The sequence below is a fragment of the Coregonus lavaretus genome (genome assembly GCF_964263955.1).
Source record: "Coregonus lavaretus genome assembly, chromosome: 15".
In the NCBI taxonomy this organism is placed as follows: Eukaryota; Metazoa; Chordata; class Actinopteri; order Salmoniformes; family Salmonidae; genus Coregonus; species Coregonus lavaretus.
In genome coordinates this window covers 20,864,678-20,884,136 of record NC_140002.1, presented here as the reverse complement: position 1 = coordinate 20,884,136, position 19,459 = coordinate 20,864,678, and the positions used below count along the sequence as shown (strand labels likewise).

The 19,459-nt window shown below is 41.3% G+C and overlaps 1 protein-coding gene across 1 annotated transcript in view; it reads right to left on the bottom strand.

Annotated features, from left to right (window-relative positions):
• The window catches only part of LOC311142323 (single-minded homolog 2-like), a gene marked incomplete at its 3' end in the record, with an annotated part of 33,943 nt that extends 16,436 nt beyond the window's left edge, over positions 1 to 17,507 (bottom strand). Inside the window, exons 1-4 of the mRNA XM_084177950.1 lie at positions 17,330 to 17,507; positions 14,450 to 14,532; positions 12,146 to 12,235; positions 6,282 to 6,390 (exon numbers count right to left, since the gene is read on the bottom strand). Of these exons, the coding sequence (XP_084034076.1) occupies positions 6,282 to 6,390; positions 12,146 to 12,235; positions 14,450 to 14,532; positions 17,330 to 17,504 (457 nt within the window). The 5' untranslated portion in view covers positions 17,505 to 17,507. The remainder of the gene's footprint in view (positions 1 to 6,281; positions 6,391 to 12,145; positions 12,236 to 14,449; positions 14,533 to 17,329) is intronic.
• Positions 17,508 to 19,459: the final 1,952 nt, after the last annotated feature.

Below are 19,459 nucleotides of genomic sequence, written 5' to 3'. Positions count from 1 at the left end.
GGCATTAATCAGAGAGGCAACAAAGAGACCAAAGATAACCCTGAAGGATCTGCAAAGCTCCACAGCGGAGATTGGAGTATCTGTCCATAGGACCACTTTAAGCCGTACACTCCACAGAGCTGGGCTTTACAGAAGAGTGGCAGAAAAAAGCCATTGCTTAAAGAAAAAAATAAGCAAACACGTTTGGTGTTCGCCAAAAGGCATGCGGGAGACTCCCCAAACATATGGAAGAAGGTACTCTGGTCAGATGCAACTAAAATTGAGCTTTTTGGCCATCAAGGAAAACGCTATGTCTGGCGCAAAACCCAACACCTCTCATCACCCCGAGAACACCATCCCCACAGTGAAGCATGGTGGTGGCAACATCATGCTGTGGGGATGTTTTTCATCGGCAGAGACTGGAAAACTGGTCAGAATTGAAGGAAAGATGGATGGCGCTAAATACAGGGAAATTCTTGAGGGAAACCTGTTTCAGTCTTCCAGAGATTTGAGACTGGGACGGAGATTCACCTTCCAGCAGGACATTGACTCTAAGCATACTGCTAAAGCAACACTTGAGTGGTTTAAGGGGAAACATTTAAACGTCTTGGAATGGCCTAGTCAAAGCCCAGACCTCAATCCAATTGAGAATCTGTGGTATGACTTAAAGATTGCTGTACACCAGCGGAACCCATCCAACTTGAAGGAGCTGGAGCAGTTTTGCCTTGAAGAATGGGCAAAACTCCCAGTGGCTAGATGTGCCAAGCTTATAGAGACATACCCCAAGAAACTTACAGCTGTAATTGCTGCAAAAGGTGGCTCTACAAAGTATTGACTTTGGGGGGGTGAATAGTTATGCACGCTCAAGTTTTCTGTTTTTTTGTCTTATATCTTGTTTGTTTCACAATAAAAAATATTTTGCATCTTCAAAGTGGTAGGCATGTTGTGTAAATCAAATTATACAAACCCCCCAAAAATCAATTTTAATTCCAGGTTGTAAGGCAACAAAATAGGAAAAATGCCAAGGGGGGTGAATTCTTTCGCAAGCCACTGTACAAAAAGCATTACATGAATATTTACATTTTGATTTAGTCCAAAGTAACAGTTAGCTAAATCTGGTAAATTGATAAACACACTTTCTTTAACCTCAAAGTGTCACGGTTTCGGCCGAGGCTGCCTCTCTCCCTTGTTCGGGCAGGCTTCGGCGTTCGTCGTCTCCGGAATTCTAGCTGCCACCGCTATATGTTTCATGTTCGTTTGCTTTTGTCTGTTTGTTTCCACACCTGTTTCTGTTTTGACGTAATTAGTGTCCTATAGGTTTCTCAGAACATACTGCCAGGACCGGCCGGAGGAGTGGTCAAGGTACGTTCCCTGGGCCGAGATGGCCCAGAATTCCCTACGCCATTCCTCCACTAACCTAACTCCATTTCAATGTGTGTTAGGTTACCAGCCGGTTCTGGCACCCTGGCAGCAGAGCCAGATCGAGGCTCCTGCGGTGGATGAGTGGGCGCGGCGCTCGGAGGAGACTTGGAACGCTGCACACGTCCACCTGCAGCGGGCCCTCCGACGTCAGAAGGCGAGCGCTGATCTCCACCGCAGTGAGGCACCGGTGAACGCACCTGGTGATCGAGTCTGGCTCTCTACCAGAAACCTGCCCCTCCGCCTGCCCTGTCGGAAACTGGGTCGGCGGTTTGTAGGGCCATTTAAAGTCCTGAGAAGGTTGAACGAGGTATGTTATAGATTACAGCTACCTGTGGAGTATAAGTGTATTAACCCCTCGTTCCATGTGTCCCTTCTCAGGCCGGTGGTAGCGGGCCCACTCCAAGAAGATGAGATCTTGGAGACTCCTCCGCCCCCGTTGGACATCGAGGGGGCACCGGCGTACTCCGTGAGATCCATCTTGGATTCGAGACGTCGGATGGGGGGTCTCCAGTATCTAGTGGAGTGGGAGGGGTACGGTCCGGAGGAGCGGTGCTGGGTGCCGAGGAGAGACGTGTTGGACCCGTCGCTCCTGACGGAGTTCCATCGGAGGCATCCGACGCGCCCTGCGCCGCGTCCTCCTGGTCGTCCCCGAGGCCGGAGTCGGCGCACGTCTGGAGCCGCGCGTCAAGGGGGGGGTACTGTCACGGTTTCGGCCGAGGCTGCCTCTCTCCCTTGTTCGGGCAGGCTTCGGCGTTCGTCGTCTCCGGAATTCTAGCTGCCACCGCTATATGTTTCATGTTCGTTTGCTTTTGTCTGTTTGTTTCCACACCTGTTTCTGTTTTGACGTAATTAGTGTCCTATACGTTTCTCGTTGTGTTTGTCTAGTGTTGTGTGTGATTGTTTCCGTCAGTGTTGTGTTTTGCTCGGTTGAGCGTATTTCTCCACTGTGCTGGAGCTTATTTGCACCTGTGTGTGCACCGTTACATTTTGTCGCACCTGTTAGTGCGCATTTACCTTTCGCCTTCGTGCGTGTTTTTGCTGTCGGGCTTAGTTGTCCTGTTGCCTGTGTTGGGCCAGTATTACAGCCTTTGGAACATTCAGTCTGCATCCTGCGTTTGATTCCTACACTACACCTACAACACGCCCTGACACAAAGTCAACTTTTGACATCACATTGTTTATTTTTAGCTTTATAGATTATGTATTTTAGATTTTGGGCGCTTTCAGACATTGCGATAAAACTAAATTGTCCAGTAAAATGACAAAGGTAACCTGAGTTAAGATTAACTCTGACAGCGCAAATTTCAACATAAGGAGACATTGAGCGCTAGCTTCTCTGTTCCTTTGACTGGGCTTCTTCCAACAGTCACTGACCAACAAACGAAGAAGAGAGGCTTGCGCCTGCATCAGTAACACTCCGAATCGATGGCTCAGAAATATTTATTTTTTACACACTTGAATTATTATTCTCAGGTAGGCTGTTTCCTTTTTCCAGAATGGCATTACAGATTTTTCAATTCCATATGTGGAAACATTGCTATTGCAACATGTTTCACATGTGAGGAGAATAACACTATTTCACCAACACCATGTGGAGTTTTCTTACATGTGAAACTGCAAATTAGATTTTCACGTGAACTTGCAATTCCACGTTTTTAACATGTGAAACCGCACATTTCACATCTGCAACTGCAATTCACGTGAGGTGAAAACATGTTTTTTCTTCTCACATGTGAAAAGGTGGTGTTTTTTCAAATTCTACAATAATTATATTTTGTTTGTTTTTACTCCTGAACTTCCTCCGATAATTTTCATGATGTCCATCTGGTTTGCTTCTACAGTGAGGGAAAAAAGTATTTGATCCCCTGCTGATTTTGTACGTTTGCCCACTGACAAAGACATGATCAGTCTATAATTTTAATGGCAGGTTTATTTGAACAGTGAGAGACAGAATAACAACAAAAAAATGCAGAAAAACGCATGTCAAAAATGTTATAAATTGATTTGCATTTTAATGAGGGAAATGAGTATTTGACCCCTCTGCAAAACATGCCTTAGTACTTGGTGGCAAAACCCTTGTTGGCAATCACAGAGGTCAGACGTTTCTTGTAGTTGGCCACCAGGTTTGCACACATCTCAGGAGGGATTTTGTTCCACTCCTCTTTGTAGATCTTCTCCAAGTCATTAAGGTTTCGAGGCTGATGTTTGGCAACTCGAACCTTCAGCTCCCTCCACAGATTTTCTATGGGATTAAGGTCTGGAGACTGGCTAGGCCACTCTATGACCTTAATGTGCTTCCTCTTGAGCCACTCCTTTGTTGCCTTGGCCGTGTGTTTTGGGTCATTGTCATGCTGGAATACCCATCCACAACCCATTTTCAATGCCCTGGCTGAGGGAAGGAGGTTCTCACCCAAGATTTGATGGTACATGGCCCCGTCCATCGTCCCTTTGATGCGGTGAAGTTGTCCTGTCCCCTTAGCAGAAAAACACCCCCAAAGCATAATGTTTCCACCTCCATGTTTGACGGTGGGGATGGTGTTCTTGGGGTCATAGGCAGCATTCCTCCTCCTCCAAACACGGCGAGTTGAGTTGATACCAAAGAGCTTGATTTTGGTCTCATCTGACCACAACACTTTCACCCAGTTCTCCTCTGAATCATTCAGATGTTCATTGGCAAACTTCAGACGGCCCTCTATATGTGCTTTCTTGAGCAGGGGGACCTTGCGGGCGCTGCAGGATTTCAGTCCTTCACGGCGTAGTTTGTTACAAATTGTTTTCTTGGTGACTATGGTCCCAGCTGCCTTGAGATCATTGACAAGATCCTCCCATGTAGTTCTGGGCTGAATCCTCACCGTTCTCATGATCATTGCATCTCCACGAGGTGAGATCTTGCATGGAGCCCCAGGCCGATGGAGATTTACAGTTATTCTGTGTTTCTTCCATTTGCAAATAATGGCACCAACTGTTGTCACCTTCTCACCAAGCTGCTTGGCAATGGTCTTGTAGCCCATTCCAGCCTTGTGTAGGTCTACAATATTGTCCCTAACATCCTTGGAGAGCTCTTTGGTCTTGGCCATGGTGGAGAGTTTGGAATCTGATTGATTGATTGCTTCTGTGGACAGGTGTCTATTATACAGGTAACAAGCTGAGATTAGGAGCACTCCCTTTAAGAGTGTGCTCCTAATCTCAGCTCATTACCCGTATAAAAGACACCTGGGAGCCAGAAATCTTTCTGTTTTAGAGGGGGTTAAGTACTTATTTCCCTCATTAAAATGCAAATCAATTGATAACATTTTTGACATGCGTTTTTCTGGATTGTTTTGTTGTTATTCTGTCTCTCACTGTTCAAATAAACCTACCATTAAAATTATAGACTGATCATTTCTTTGTCAGTGGGCAAACGTACAAAATCAGCAGGGGATCAAATACTTTTTTCCCTCACTGTATATGCCATATTTTTCTAACTGTGCTCTTTCACAAAAGCTCTCAACCTATAACCTATATATTTATTATGGACACAGTATGCTTTACATTAGTTATCTTGTTGTTATTAGTTGTTGTTATTAGTCCCATCCTTCAGCTCCATTCAACACCTCCCATCTATCTCTTAACACCATCCATATTGGATTTCTATTTGCCATATATTTCTCAACTGTACTGTGATGTTTTACAAAAGTTCTGAACCTTTCTATTCTCATTGCTTCTACAGATCGTAAATTGAAAATATTTTTTTTGGCTAAAAGTATTATTATATAATTGATCGATTGACTATGACTTTTCAGATCACCCAGTAGTGCTATCTGCAGAGTTAGCTCCAGGTAAATATTGCAATCCTTTAGCCATTCCTGGACCTGTGTCCAAAAACAAGCTACAAATGGACAGTACCAAAACAAATGATCTAATGATTCTATCTCTTCGCAGCAAAATCTGCAGAGCTGGGAAGATTGTATCCCCATATAAATAACATTCTATTGGTGGCAAGAATTTTATATAATAATTATTTGGTTGTAATTTTGGGTAGAGCAGACATTTCCATATGTTTTTGTTAGCTGCATGTACGACATAACTCCACCAGTCCTACCGATAATATCATTTACGAAGATTATACCTTTTTTAAACATTTTGTCAAAAAAAAAGGTTTTTTATCAGTTAGTATATTTGAGTTTAACCACAATATTTGTTGCATTATTTGTTCTGTCGTTTCTGGAGGATTACATTGAAATTGCAACCAACTTTCTATGGCTTGTTTTAGAAATAGTGATATTTGGGAGATTATTTGAAAAGGTGGTGTTAACATGTAATAAGCTCAACATGTGAAAGCGCTTTTTTCACATGTTGAGCTTATGTGAAACTGCAAATTTGACATGTTTTTTTTGTAAAGGTGTGTATGTGTGTGTGTGTCTGTGTATGCATGTGTATGTGTGTAGGGGTGTTATGAAACAGTACTCCACAGCAGGCTTAAGATGCTGCTCCTAGAGGAAGTTATTGAAAACCTGCCCAGCAGAGAGGCTGCCTGGGTGTTGCCTTGTATTATGTATCATGGTGCTATACATTGAAGTACTATGTGTTCTTATAGCAGCTGCATAGATTAAGTATTTGAGCTATTTGTATGATGATGTCACACTGACTGACTTCCGTCTTACAGAAGAGGTAGACCTCGATGAAGTAGCAATACTGTTGCTTACAAACATACAGAGTTGAGTATGAGGGAAAATCGTGATCAACTGACTGTTGGTTGAGAGAGAGAGGGAGGGAGAGAGAGAGGGAGAAATAAGTGAAAGAGTGAGAAAAGACGAGGGAGAGGAAGTGTGAGAGAGAACAAATAAAGACACAAATAGAGGGAGGAAAAAGGGAGGGAGAGAATGAACATAATAATTTACCTTGCAGGAAGTTATGGTGGAGGGGCTGATGGGCGCTGAGCACGGCCGTCATCTCATCATGGTCTGACGGGTGGATATACTCAAATATACTGTTACCCGTCAGCTCCACCTGACAGAAACAAATTAATCAGTCACTTCACATCAAGTTTCATCAGGCTGAAACTAGAGAAAATGACAAGTTACGTTATACTATAGAGACCAACATATCATTTCTTCAGTGACATGTAATCTCTAGCCTTTTGTGAAGAAGACAGTCTTTCTGAATGGTGTTTTGAGGTCTTTTGATCATTTAGCAGGATGATACTCTGTCATTACAAGGGATTACATCATCACAGAGAAATGCCTATTGTAGGGGGACACTGACTGTGTGTGTGTGTGCGTGCGTGAGCGTGCATGTGTGTGTGCCTGTGTTCATGTGTGTGTTAGAAGTGAGGAGGGGGTCAAATCTCTCGCTGCCCCTGAAATCGATCTCTCCATCCCTTTCAGCTCCGCCTCAAAGGGAGATGATGTCAAGAAACACAAGGGTTAATTTATGAAAGAACCAATAATTTGCATGAGAACACAGAACACCATCCAGGCTCCACTTTGATCTATTTTACCTCCCACATTTTGGGGCGGGGTCACTCAGTGAGCGGGTCACTGCTCACCACTTCAACAACAAATTGGTTTCTTCACAGTGTGGAGTCAGGCTGGACTAATCCATGCTTTGTAGTGAAAGAGCATTTGGACTGAGCATAGGTGACAGCTCTGCTTTTTGGTGTCGTAGAAACGGTGACAAGCAATAGTATGCGAGAGCAACAAGTGAAATATATGTTCAAGCACCAATGTAAGTTAATATATGTGGGTTACTGATACTAAACAGGCCTTTAGATTTTACACTGGAGGATGGGTCAACCTCAAAGTAAAAACAGAGGCATTCTCAACAGACTCAAGTAATGAGTGACTTTCACTGAATTCGCTGTTGTCTCTTTCACAGTTCATTTTAAAACAACACGGACCTTAGCCCACTATACCTCCACCTGACACACACACACACACACACACACACACACACACACACACACACACACACACACACACACACACACACACACACACACACACACACGATATCAATAAAAGCGGATGGTCCATTTGTATGAGCTTCACAGTGTACACAGGTGTGCACAAGTAGCATTTGCATCAGGGCTGCGTGCAAGAGCGGCACATTTAGAGTGGGTGGTGGGGTTGTTTTTATAGGATTGAGTTAATGCTGTTGCTCAGCTCCCCTGTTCTCTCGAATGCTTCCTGAGCACAGCCTTCAGTGTGTCTGTCCAAGCTTGCTCAGGTGAGGTATATTCAAGACATTAGCATTTCTGTTTGCTATCCACAAAGCTCAGTACATAATCACTTTACATGAGGGCAGTGTTAGAATGACAGTGGTTACCTACTGTTGGTTCTGGCCACTTTCATAATCAGAGCGCCCCTATAAGTAGCTAAACAAAAATCTATGTGGACACGCCCATTATGAAAAACTGCTTCATTGAATAGTCACTTTGGTCTGGCTCACCATGTCTAGGGCATCCCAATAATCAATGTTATATTACAGCCTTTCTGTCGCTTGCATTGTATGTTTTGGAAAGTGAACCATATAAAACCACCATATGCTCGAAGTAGAGACCCAGAGTATACGCATCAGAGACAGGACTTCAAGGATAAACCTTTGTTTTGAGGGAGGCTGCTGCTGACTCAATTTCGCTTGATATTTTCAGACACCACGCGTGACTGAAAATATATGAGATGATTCAGTTTGAGTCCACGTGTGGAAGGAGGGTTAGATAGACAGCATCTCTCTCTGGGGGAACAGCAATACTGATGAAGTTGGCTTGTCAAGCAGCGAAGCCCACTCCTGAGTGATGATCACACTTCATTCTGATAATTGATGGCACCACAGAGTAGCGCCATAGGCTGTCCTACTGGAATATATAATCCAAACCAGCAACGATACACTGCTCCTCAGTCAAACTGCATGGGCCTCAGTTAAGGCAGGGTAAACAGAAAAAATATTTGATACACATACACACACACACACACACACACTCACACATACACTACCAATCCAAAATTTGGACATACCTACTCATTCAAGTGTTTTTCTTTATTTTTACTATTTTCTACATTGTAGAATAATAGTGAAGACATCAAAACTATGAAATAACACATATGGAATCATGTAGTAACCAATAAAGTGTTAAACAAATCAAAATATATTTTATATTTGAGATTCTTCAAATAGCCACCCTTTGCCTTGATGACAGCTTTGCACACTCTTGGCATTCTCTCAACCAGCTTTATGAGGTAGTCACCTGGAATGCATTTCAATTAACAGGTGTGCCTTCTTAAAAGTTAATTTGTGGAATTTATTTCCTTCTTAAGGCATTTGAGCCTATCAGTTGTGTTGTGACAAGATAGGGGGGGGTATACAGAAGATTACCCTATTTGGTAAAAGACCAAGTCCATATTATGACAAGAACAGCTCAAATAAGCAAAGAGAAAAGACAGTCCATTATTAATTTAAGACATGAAGGTCAGTCAATACGGAACATTTCAAGAACTCTGAAAGTTTCTTCAAGTGCAGTCACAACAACCATCAAGCACTATGATGAAACTGGCTCTCATGAGGACCGCCACAGGAATGGAAGACCCAGAGTTACCTCTGCTGCAGAGGATAAGTTCATTAGAGTTACCAGCCTCAGAAATTGTAGCCCAAATAAATGCTTCACATACTTCAAGTAACAGACACATCTCAACATCAACTGTTCAGAGGGGACTGTGTGAATCAGGCCTTCATGGTCGAATTGCTGCAAAGAAGCCACTACTAAAGGACACCAATAAGCAGAAGAGACCTGCTTGGGCCAAGAAACACGAGCAATGGACATTTGACCGGTGGAAATGTGTCCTTTGGTCGGGATCCAAATTTGAGATTTTTGGTTCCAACCGCCGTGGCTTTGTGATGATCTCCGCATGTGTAGTTCCCACCGTAAAGCATGGAGGAGGAGGTGTTATGGTGTGGGGGTGCTTTGCTGGTGACATTGTCTGTGTTTTATTTACAATTCAAGGCACACTTAACCAGCATGGCTACCACAGCATTCTGCAGCGATACACCATCCCATCTGGTTTGGGCTTAGTGGGACTATCACTTGTTTTTCAACAGGACAATGACCCAACACACCTCCAGGCTGTGTAAGGGCTATTTGACCAAGAAGGAGAGTGATGGAGTGCTGCATCAGATGACCTGGCCTCCACAATCCCCTGACCTCAACCCAATTGAGATGGTTTGGGATAAGTCGGACGGCAGATTGAAGGAAAAGCAGCCAACAAGTGCTCAGCATATGTGGAAACTCCTTTAAGACTGTTGTAAAAGCATTCCAGGTGAAGCTGGTTGAGAGAATGCCAAGAGTGTGCAAAGCTGTCATCAAGGCAAAGGGTGGCTATTTGAAGAATCTCAAATATAAAATATATTATGATTTGTTTAACACTTTGTTGATTACTACATGATTCCATATGTGTTATTTCATAGTTTTGATGTCTTCACTATTATTCTCCAATGTAGAAAATAGTAAAAATAAAGCAAAAACCCTTGAATGTGTAGGTGTGTCGAAACTTTTGACTGGTACTGTATACAGACATACAGAAACACACAATGTGCCACACATGAACACACACGCAAAACACAAAATCATCTTGGATGTCCAGCAAAGACGATGATGACATTGCTCCATTTAGAGAGGCTGCGGGGAGGACCATTCTAAAATAACATCTTCAACCTGGCTAGCTTAAGTTCCAAAAGCAAAACAGGCGTCAGTGCTATCTAACACCCCCCAGAGAGACAAGTCAGAAGCAATAGCTAGCTAAGCTAACCTTAAATATTAGCATGGGCTGAGCAACTGTTTTTGCTGTTTCATACACCAATGCTACACTCACAGCATGAATAGCTGGAGGTTTTCGCACGTCCTAATTCTTTTTATGAACAGCGCAAACAGACAGGAAGTCAACAACACCTAGAATAGACTCACTGATCATATTCTGTGACCACTCCATGCCCTCTCACTTATCTGTGCTAGGTGAACTTAGGCAACCTTTGCTTAGCATTCTGCAGCCTGTTTTACTGACTGTCAAATCAATGTTTAAACAGGCATATCAGGAGGCATGTGCCCCTTAGGTGACCTTGGTTGTGTTGAGGGAGGCAGACCCACAGCTTGTGGCATACGCAATGGCCACCCAGATCCAAGATGAAGGCAGAGCTACAGTTGAAGTCGGAGGTTTACATACACTTAGGTTGGAATCATTAAAACTTGTTTTTCAACCACTCCACATATTTCTTGTTAACAAACTATAGTTTTGGCAAGTCGGTTAGGACATCTACTTTGTGCATGACACAAGTAATTTTTCCAACAATTGTTTACAGACAGATTATTTCGCTTATAATTCACTGTATCACAATTCCAGTGAGTCAGAAGTTTACATACACTAAGTTGACTGTGCCTTTAAACTGCTTGGAAAATTCCAGAAAATGATGTCATGGCTTTAGAAGCTTCTGATAGGCTAATTTACATAATTTGAGTCAATTGGAGGTGTACCTGTGGATGTATTTCAAGGCCTACCTTCAAACTCAGTGCCTCTTTGCTTGATATCATGGGAAAATCAAAAGAAATCAGCCAAGACTTCAGAAAAAATGAATTGTAGACCTCCACAAGTCTGGTTCATCCTTGGGAGCAATTTCCAAACGCCTGAAGGTACCACGTTCATCTGTACAAACAATAGTACGCAAGTATAAATACCATGGGACCATGCAGCCGTCATACCGCTCAGGAAGGAGACGTGTTCTGTCTCCTAGAGATGAATGTACTTTGGTGCAAAAAGTGCAAATCAATCCCAGAACAACAGCAAAGGACCTTGTGAAGATGCTGGAGGAAACAGGTACAAAAGTTTCTATATCCACAGTAAAACGAGTCCTATATCGACATAACCTGAAAGGCCACTCAGCAAGGAAGAAGCCACTGCTCCAAAACCGCCATAAAAAAGCCAGACTACGGTTTGCAACTGCACATGGGGACAAAGATTGTACTTTTTGGAGAAATATCCTCTGGTCTGCAAAACAAGGAACACCATCCCAACCGTGAAGCACGGGGGTTTCAGCATCATGCTGTTGGGGTGCTTTGCTGCAGGAGGGACTGGTGCACTTCACAAAATAGATGGCATCATGAGGAAGGAAAATTATGTGTATATATTGAAGCAACATCTCAAGACATCAGTCAGGAAGTTAAAGCTTGGTCGCAAATGGGTCTTCCAAATGGACAATGACCCCAAGCATACTTCCAAAGTTGTGGCAAAATGGCTTAAGGACAACAAAGTCAAGGTATTGGAGTGGCCATCACAAAGCCCTGACCTCAATCCTATAGAATATGTGTGGTCAGAACTGAAAAGTGTGTGCGAGCAAGGAGGCCTACAAACCTGACTTAGTTAAACCAGCTCTGTCAGGAGGAATGTGCCAGAATTCACCCAATTTATTGTGGGAAGCTTGTGGAAGGCTACCCGAAACATTTGACCCAAGTTAAACAATTTAAAGGCAATGCTACCAAATACTAATTGAGTGTATGTAAACTTCTGACCCACTGGGAATGTGATGAAAGAAATAAAAGCTGAAATAAATCACTCTCTACTATTATTCTGACATTTCACATTCTTAAAATAAAGTGGTGATCCTAACTGACCTAAGACAGGGAATTTTTACTAAGATTAAATGTCAGGAATTGTGAAAAACTGAGTCTAAATGTATTTGGCTAAGTTGTATGTAAACTTCAGACTTCAACTGTATGTCTTACCTGGGATAGGCCGAGGTGGACTGATGCAGTCTCAGAGATGTACATGATTTTGCCATCAGAAGCGACAACGAATACAAAGCCGTCCAGAGTCTGGGGAATAAAACATATGTTAGACCCAAAAATACGCCATCCATTTTACATTAAATAATATGCATAGAAGGTCATTTAGAATTGTTGATATTAGACATTGCATTGTGATAGTTATAAATCAGCATATGGGAATCTGATTAATAATGGCTTTTATGTCTACTCTTTAGTAATGTCTTTTAAAAAAACACACTCATCCAAATTTCTATCACATCTGGCTCTAATCATGACATGAAACCATTACAAATTCTTGGCAAAGCCTACACATGAATTCCATAGCAAAAATATTTAAACAGTGCATTTTATCAAAATAATCAATTACATTTCATCTTGAGAACTTGACCATTTTCCTAAATGCATATAATAGTGTTACACACGTCTAAGCACCACTCTGCTCTAGTGTTCTATACTTACAATGCGCTATATATTTACCTTGAACTTGTGTAGTATTTACTATTAGATTTTTTTTCTATTTCTGTTTACTTACAGTGGGGGAAAAAAGTGTTTAGTCAGCCACCAATTGTGCAAGTTCTCCCACTTAAAAAGATGAGAGAGGCCTGTAATTTTCATCATAGGTACACGTCAACTATGACAGACAAAATGAGGGGAAAAAATCCTGAAAATCACAATGTAGGATTTTTTATGAATGTATTTGCAAATTATGGTGGAAAATAAGTATTTGGTCAATAACAAAAGTTTCTCAATACTTTGTTATATACCCTTTGTTGGCAATGACACAGGTCAAACGTTTTCTGTAAGTCTTCACAAGGTTTTCACACACTGTTGCTGGTATTTTGGCCCATTCCTCCATGCAGATCTCCTCTAGAGCAGTGATGTTTTGGGGCTGTCGCTGGGCAACACAGACTTTCAACTCCCTCCAAAGATTTTCTATGGGGTTGAGATCTGGAGACTGGCTAGGCCACTCCAGGACCTTGAAATGCTTCTTACGAAGCCACTCCTTCGTTGCCCGGGCGGTGTGTTTGGGATCATTGTCATGCTGAAAGACCCAGCCACGTTTCATCTTCAATGCTCTTGCTGATGGAAGGAGGTTTTCACTCAAAATCTCACGATACATGGCCCCATTCATTCTTTCCTGTATACGGATCAGTCGTCCTGGTCCCTTTGCAGAAAAACAGCCCCAAAGCATGATGTTTCCACCCCCATGCTTCACAGTAGTTGTGGACAGGTGTCTTTTATACTGATAACAAGTTCAAACAGGTGCCATTAATACAGGCAACGAGTGGAGGACAGAGGAGCCTCTTAAAGAAGAAGTTACAGGTCTGTGAGAGCCAGAAATCTTGCTTGTTTGTAGGTGACCAAATACTTATTTTCCATCATAATTTGCAAATAAATTCATAAAAAATCGTACAATGTGATTTTCTGGAGAAAAAAATCTCTATTTGTCTGTCATAGTTGACGTGTACCTATGATGAAAATTACAGGCCTCTCTCATCTTTTTAAGTGGGAGAACTTGCACAATTGGTGGCTGACTAAATACTTTTTTCCCCACTGTATGTGTTGTATATTGTCTAGTGCAATTAATGTCTTGCATATAATCTTATTGATAATATTGTGTTGTATTTACAGTATGTTGCATATACACTGAGTATACCAAACATTAGGAACACCTTCCTAATAGTGAGTTGCACCCCCTTTGCCCTCAGAACAGCCTCAATTCGTTGGGGCATGGACTCTACAAGGTGTCGAAAGCGTTCCACAGGGATGCTGGCCCATGTTGACTCCAATGCTTACCACAGTTGTGTCAAGTTGGCTGGATGTCCTTTGGGTGGTGGACCATTCTTGATACACACGGGAAACTGTTGAGCATGAAAAACCCAACGGCATTGCAGTTTTTGACACAAACCGGTGCGCCTGGCACCTACTACCATACCCCGTTCAAAAGGCACTTAATTATTTAGTCTTGCCCATTCATCCTCTGAATGGCACACATACACAATCCATGTCTCAAGGCTTAAAAATCCTTCTTTAACCTGTCTCCTTCCCTGCATCTACACTGACTGAAGTGGATTTAACAAATGACATCAATAAGGGATCATAGCTTTCACCTGGTTTCACCTGGTCAGTCTATGTCATAGAAAGAGCAGGTGTTGTTAATGTTTTGTACACTCAGTGTATATTATGCTGCATTTATTGTGTTACATACATGTAATTGTGTTGTGTATATTGTGTTTTACATCTGTGTTGACTATATCCCACCTGCAGTAGATGGGAGCCCAGTTCTTTAGCCATGTTGTCCAGAGGGCTGATTCTGGTCGGCTGGCCCCAGGCCTCCCCCAGCCCTGTGGAGGAAACACACAACAGGTTTAGAATACCTTACCTAGAGCTGCTTCCAGGAGAAGAGGACACTATGAAGGGGACACAATATATAGCCTTACATTGTTTTTCTTCCTGGTCTGGTCGGATACTGCAATTTCAATGGTAAGGGTTTATGTCTATGACTCACATAGCTCTGCCTATAGGCTGTGTCTGACTTGGATAATTATACTAATGCGATCAAAGCCTGCAACAGGCCATTCAGGCATCTTTGGCACTGCTACATTTAATGCAGAGACACACACTAAGCTGTTGACACAATGCCTTCTACACCAAAAGAAAAGATGGACCAGCCAGCCTTAAAGGGTACATCAACCACAACAGGTATCCCTTGAGATGCTGCTCATAATAGTTTGAGAAGTATTGAGCCTTGTAATGTATACAGTGCCTTCAGAAAATATTCATACCCCTTGACTTATTCCACATTTGTAAGTCGCTTTGGATAAAAGCGTCTGCTAAATGGCATATTATTATTATTATTATTATTATTATTATTATTACCAGTCCTGTAAGTCACTAAGAACAAGATATATTTTCCCTACAGTCACTCTCACTCGCTGTGATTTTATTTGGCTATTATATGCTTTGATCACAGACACTGGGACATGCAAATAACCTCTGTGTGTTTATACTCAACATGTATTTTGCAGATGAGGCCAGCAAATTGTGACTTGACAAAATCACCCAGAACATTTTTAGAACTGTCATCTGAAATTATACAACTTTAATTTGAAATGTACTATGATGTGTGATAACGTTGAATATTAGCATGCCAGGTTAGTCCATCATATACATTTGTAGCAGGGTGGAATCTGTCAAATGCTGTGAAATCAATGGCCAGTGACACTTATTTTATAGTCTGGGTTTTCTCAGAAAAACATGTGAGCACCCTTCATTTTCTCAATGTAAACTTATGCTTTGATTTGCTTTGAGTGCTTTGATTTGACTGAGAAAACTGAGAAAATATGACAAAATATAGCAATAGCGAAGTAGTTCAACTGACAACAAAAGTGACTATTGCACTATTTTTCAATAATGTTTTGGTCAAACATTCAGAGTTAACAGGTCACATTTTTTACTGTTATATTTTCATACTTTCACCATCAATTTCCATTTCCTGTGTCTTGATTAGCCGTCAGCTAAAGGATTAGGTGTTGTGCAGGACAGTCCTTTCCCGGATCTATAGGCCCAAATCACGATAAGTGGAAGCGACAGAGACGTTTCACCTGCACCCCCGCTAGGCCTAAATGGACAATTCTAATCTGAGGTAGGGCGGAAATGTCAGAAATGTGTTTGCTTATTATTATTATTATTATTTTCTTTAAGAACTACCTCAAACTAAAATACATTATTTGTGCAATTTGCACATTTTGCGCGTGGAATACACGAGATAAACATGCATAATTTGCATGAGGTGATAGGCCTCTTATATTTAACGAACCTTTGCGCATCATAAATATTGAAATCTGCCTCGGGACTAAGTTTCTGATTTCCCAGAATAGTTATTTGCAAAATACATTTACACATTTATTTGACAAATGTGAGGGAGAGTGGCCATTGAAATAGACTCGTTGGACGGCGGTCACATCTCTCTCAGTCCAAGGATGTCGGGAATTAAATTGAGACCCAGACAATAATCAATAGGTTACATCTGATTTTAGGATAATCAATATGTCAAAAGAGAACATAAAAACAAAAAATGTATGGCAGACTGTATTTTAGCCTAGGTCTACTTAGGCAAGGATACTGTCTACAACTAATTAGAAAGTTATATTTCGTTTGAAATAATGTAATTAAGGTGAAACAACCCTATCTAAATATAAATATATTTGCTATAACCAAAGCGCTAAACTAATATTTCACTTGTAAGTTCATACAATTTAACCCGCAGCCTATGGTCTGTACTTTTGAAATAGCCAGCAGAATGCATTTCTCGAGGCTATTTGCCTACTTCATCTATATAATTAATTAGCCCATATTCTGTTTTGTCACGGGTGTTAAGTTTTCTTATGTAGCCTATAGTGTTTTGTAATATTGTATACAGTTTATTTATTTATTTGATTCCACAAGATATCACACTATTAGTGAAATGGTCATAAACTAAGCTACTCAAATCTAGAACTAACGCGTGGCCCTTAGTCCGTGCCTTAAATGTTTCTGTGACTTTATGAGTGATGACAGACCAATTCTAGGAGAGGCAGAGGGCTGATTTCCTGGGGTTTAGCCTGTCGAAGTGTTCGTTTTATTGACCATAATTGGATGATTTATCATAAAATCTAGAGCCACTTGTTTAGGAGTGAAAACATAAATCAGGTGAACAAACTTGTAAAATAAGTAAATTTTTTAATTGCATGACCAGGTGGGAAAGGGAAAGTTGGTGACAATTATAATGACACTTTTACGCACGCATGGTCACTGTCACTACGCACCTGTATATTGATATTTATAATTTCTATAGCACTTATTCTACTGGAGAATAATTTTCGAAATAAAACTCACATTTTCCATGGAAACATTAACTTGGGGAAGTGAAAATGAAAATCTACATGACTTCGAAAATGTGATTATATTTTGGACATATGAGTGTCCTGCTGCGTTCAAAATTAACATTTATTTTGTTATTTTCTCTGCCCCGTTCTATTGTGTATTTGTTAAAACCATAATACAAAGACCAATATTATGTTTTGAGAGCTGACATGTTCCTCTTCTCCAGACGACATAATTATGATGAATCATTCAACTGATAGTGGTAGCATAACTCACCATCCGGAAACACGGCTCTCATCTTCAAGTAACTGGTTGTCAGCCGAATGATTGAAGCCTTATCCAGTTGTGATGTGATGGCCGAAGGTAAAGGCAGTAATTTCGCCAGTTCATAAAATTCTCCATTTTCTTTCTCTCGTCTCGTCTTCGCTGCATTCTTGGACTTTTCCTTCATCTCTGACTGATGTAAAGTAATGCCTGTTGCATAACAGAACACCTTCCTCTTCGGCCTCAAAACGTAGATTTTGCCTTTTTATCTTTGAATCAGAAAATGCACTTAGCAATTAGATAGAAGCATAACGATATTGTAGCATAATCATTCTCATTTCTTGAATGATCTAAATGTGAAAAATAGTTCCTCTCCTTGTAGATTCCAGATACGTGCATGTTCACTGAAAACTGTTACATATAATTCGTTGAATTCAATCTAAAAACCATTAGGCCTACATGAGGATACAATAATTTTTAGAAATGGTGGACTTGGTCTCCAAAACGTTGTTTTGCGACTCGTGTACGTCACACAATGAATGTGGAAAACAACGCTAAAGTTACCAGTGCCATGTAGTCATTTGAAAGGCTTTTTCTTAGATTACTTTTCATTCAAAAGAGTCAGTGAGGACACATCTTGGGTAGGCTCCCTTCAGTCTCCAAGTTGTGGCATGAGAAACATGTTGCTCTATTGAGCGATTAAACAACGGAGTACGTCAACTCTGACAAACATCCCACGGTTGAACGCCCCGTTTAGACAGGAATGACTCCCTTGAAGTATCAGAAAATGTCCGATGTTTAGGCACACCATCAACAGACGATTCGGTTAGATTCGCTTTACCTCATTGGTGTGAATGTGTAGGCCCCTAGACTTATTATTAATGAAAGCATGTGGATTAGGTCATTTAGGTCTACTATTAACGTTTGCAAAGAATTGGACGCGAAATTCTTCGTGCGTAATGGCAATATAGGCCTATCCAACTATTCCATTTGCCGAATAATTACAACCTCGATGCACACATACCCCAGACACATTTCAAGACTTCCATGATGTAGAGACTTTTTTTTACAAAATATCAATTTGAAGTTACCTGCGTCTGGACTGTTATTTTTCACACTTCATTACTGAGTGTGCTCTCTGCCATAACCATCAGAAATGTGTATTCGATGACGCACTGCAGTTAGGATGATTCGTGAATAAGGCCTATGTGTCCTTCCCATGAAATGTCCACCTTGTTTCATCGACTCAGGAAGACATCAACTGAGTTCTCAATTTCTTAATTTCAACGCCAGGATAAGGATACATCGGAACTACGTTACCAATGGAAAGCATGCGAAGTTGCCTCAGACAGTTGTAGGAACAATAACGCAATATTTTCCTCTTCAAGAAGTCTCGTTGTTCGGGTTCAATAATCCCAAAAGGCAGACTGATATTCCAAGCAGCATACGTTAATTCCTTTCGCAGAACCAAAGGCGGGCGAAGGGCGGTAAGTGGGAGAGAGAGGGCACGGTTCCAAACAGTTACGTCACTGAGTATCCGCAGCCTCCGTCAAAGCAAAAGTACAATAAATTGTCGAAAAACATTACCAAGTGCAGCGCAGGGCTGATTTGACAATAGACTGCATGCATGTCGATTGCATGCGTGTCTCTTCCAAATTAATCTGGTCACATCATGTAGGCTATTGTCCATTTCAATGTGTTGTAGCCTATAAAGTCAGTTCTGCAAGCCTTGTAGGAAAGCTTTTAGAATGATGAAACATTTTAGCCTTTATAGCCTCTTCGCCTATAGTAATTGAATTCCTTAATTTTCATATCCTACAAAATATATATTTTCAATTACAAATTCAAAAGAATAGCCTAAAGATGTCAAAGGCCTGGGACATAAAGCACTGACTGAACGATTCAATGTGGTAATTTGAATATGCGTTTATAGAATCCCCTCGTTATGTTTGCTTTCCATAATTTGTATTCCCAGAATTTGCATATTCAGTAGGCTATTCAAAACACACTTTGCCATATGATATGCTCGTTATACCGCTTATATTGCATGGCGAGACAGCATGCAAAGTCAAGCCAGTCTACACAGGCCAGAAGCAAGAAACCCACATTATCTACAGAGTAGGGTTCCCCAACAGGCGGCCC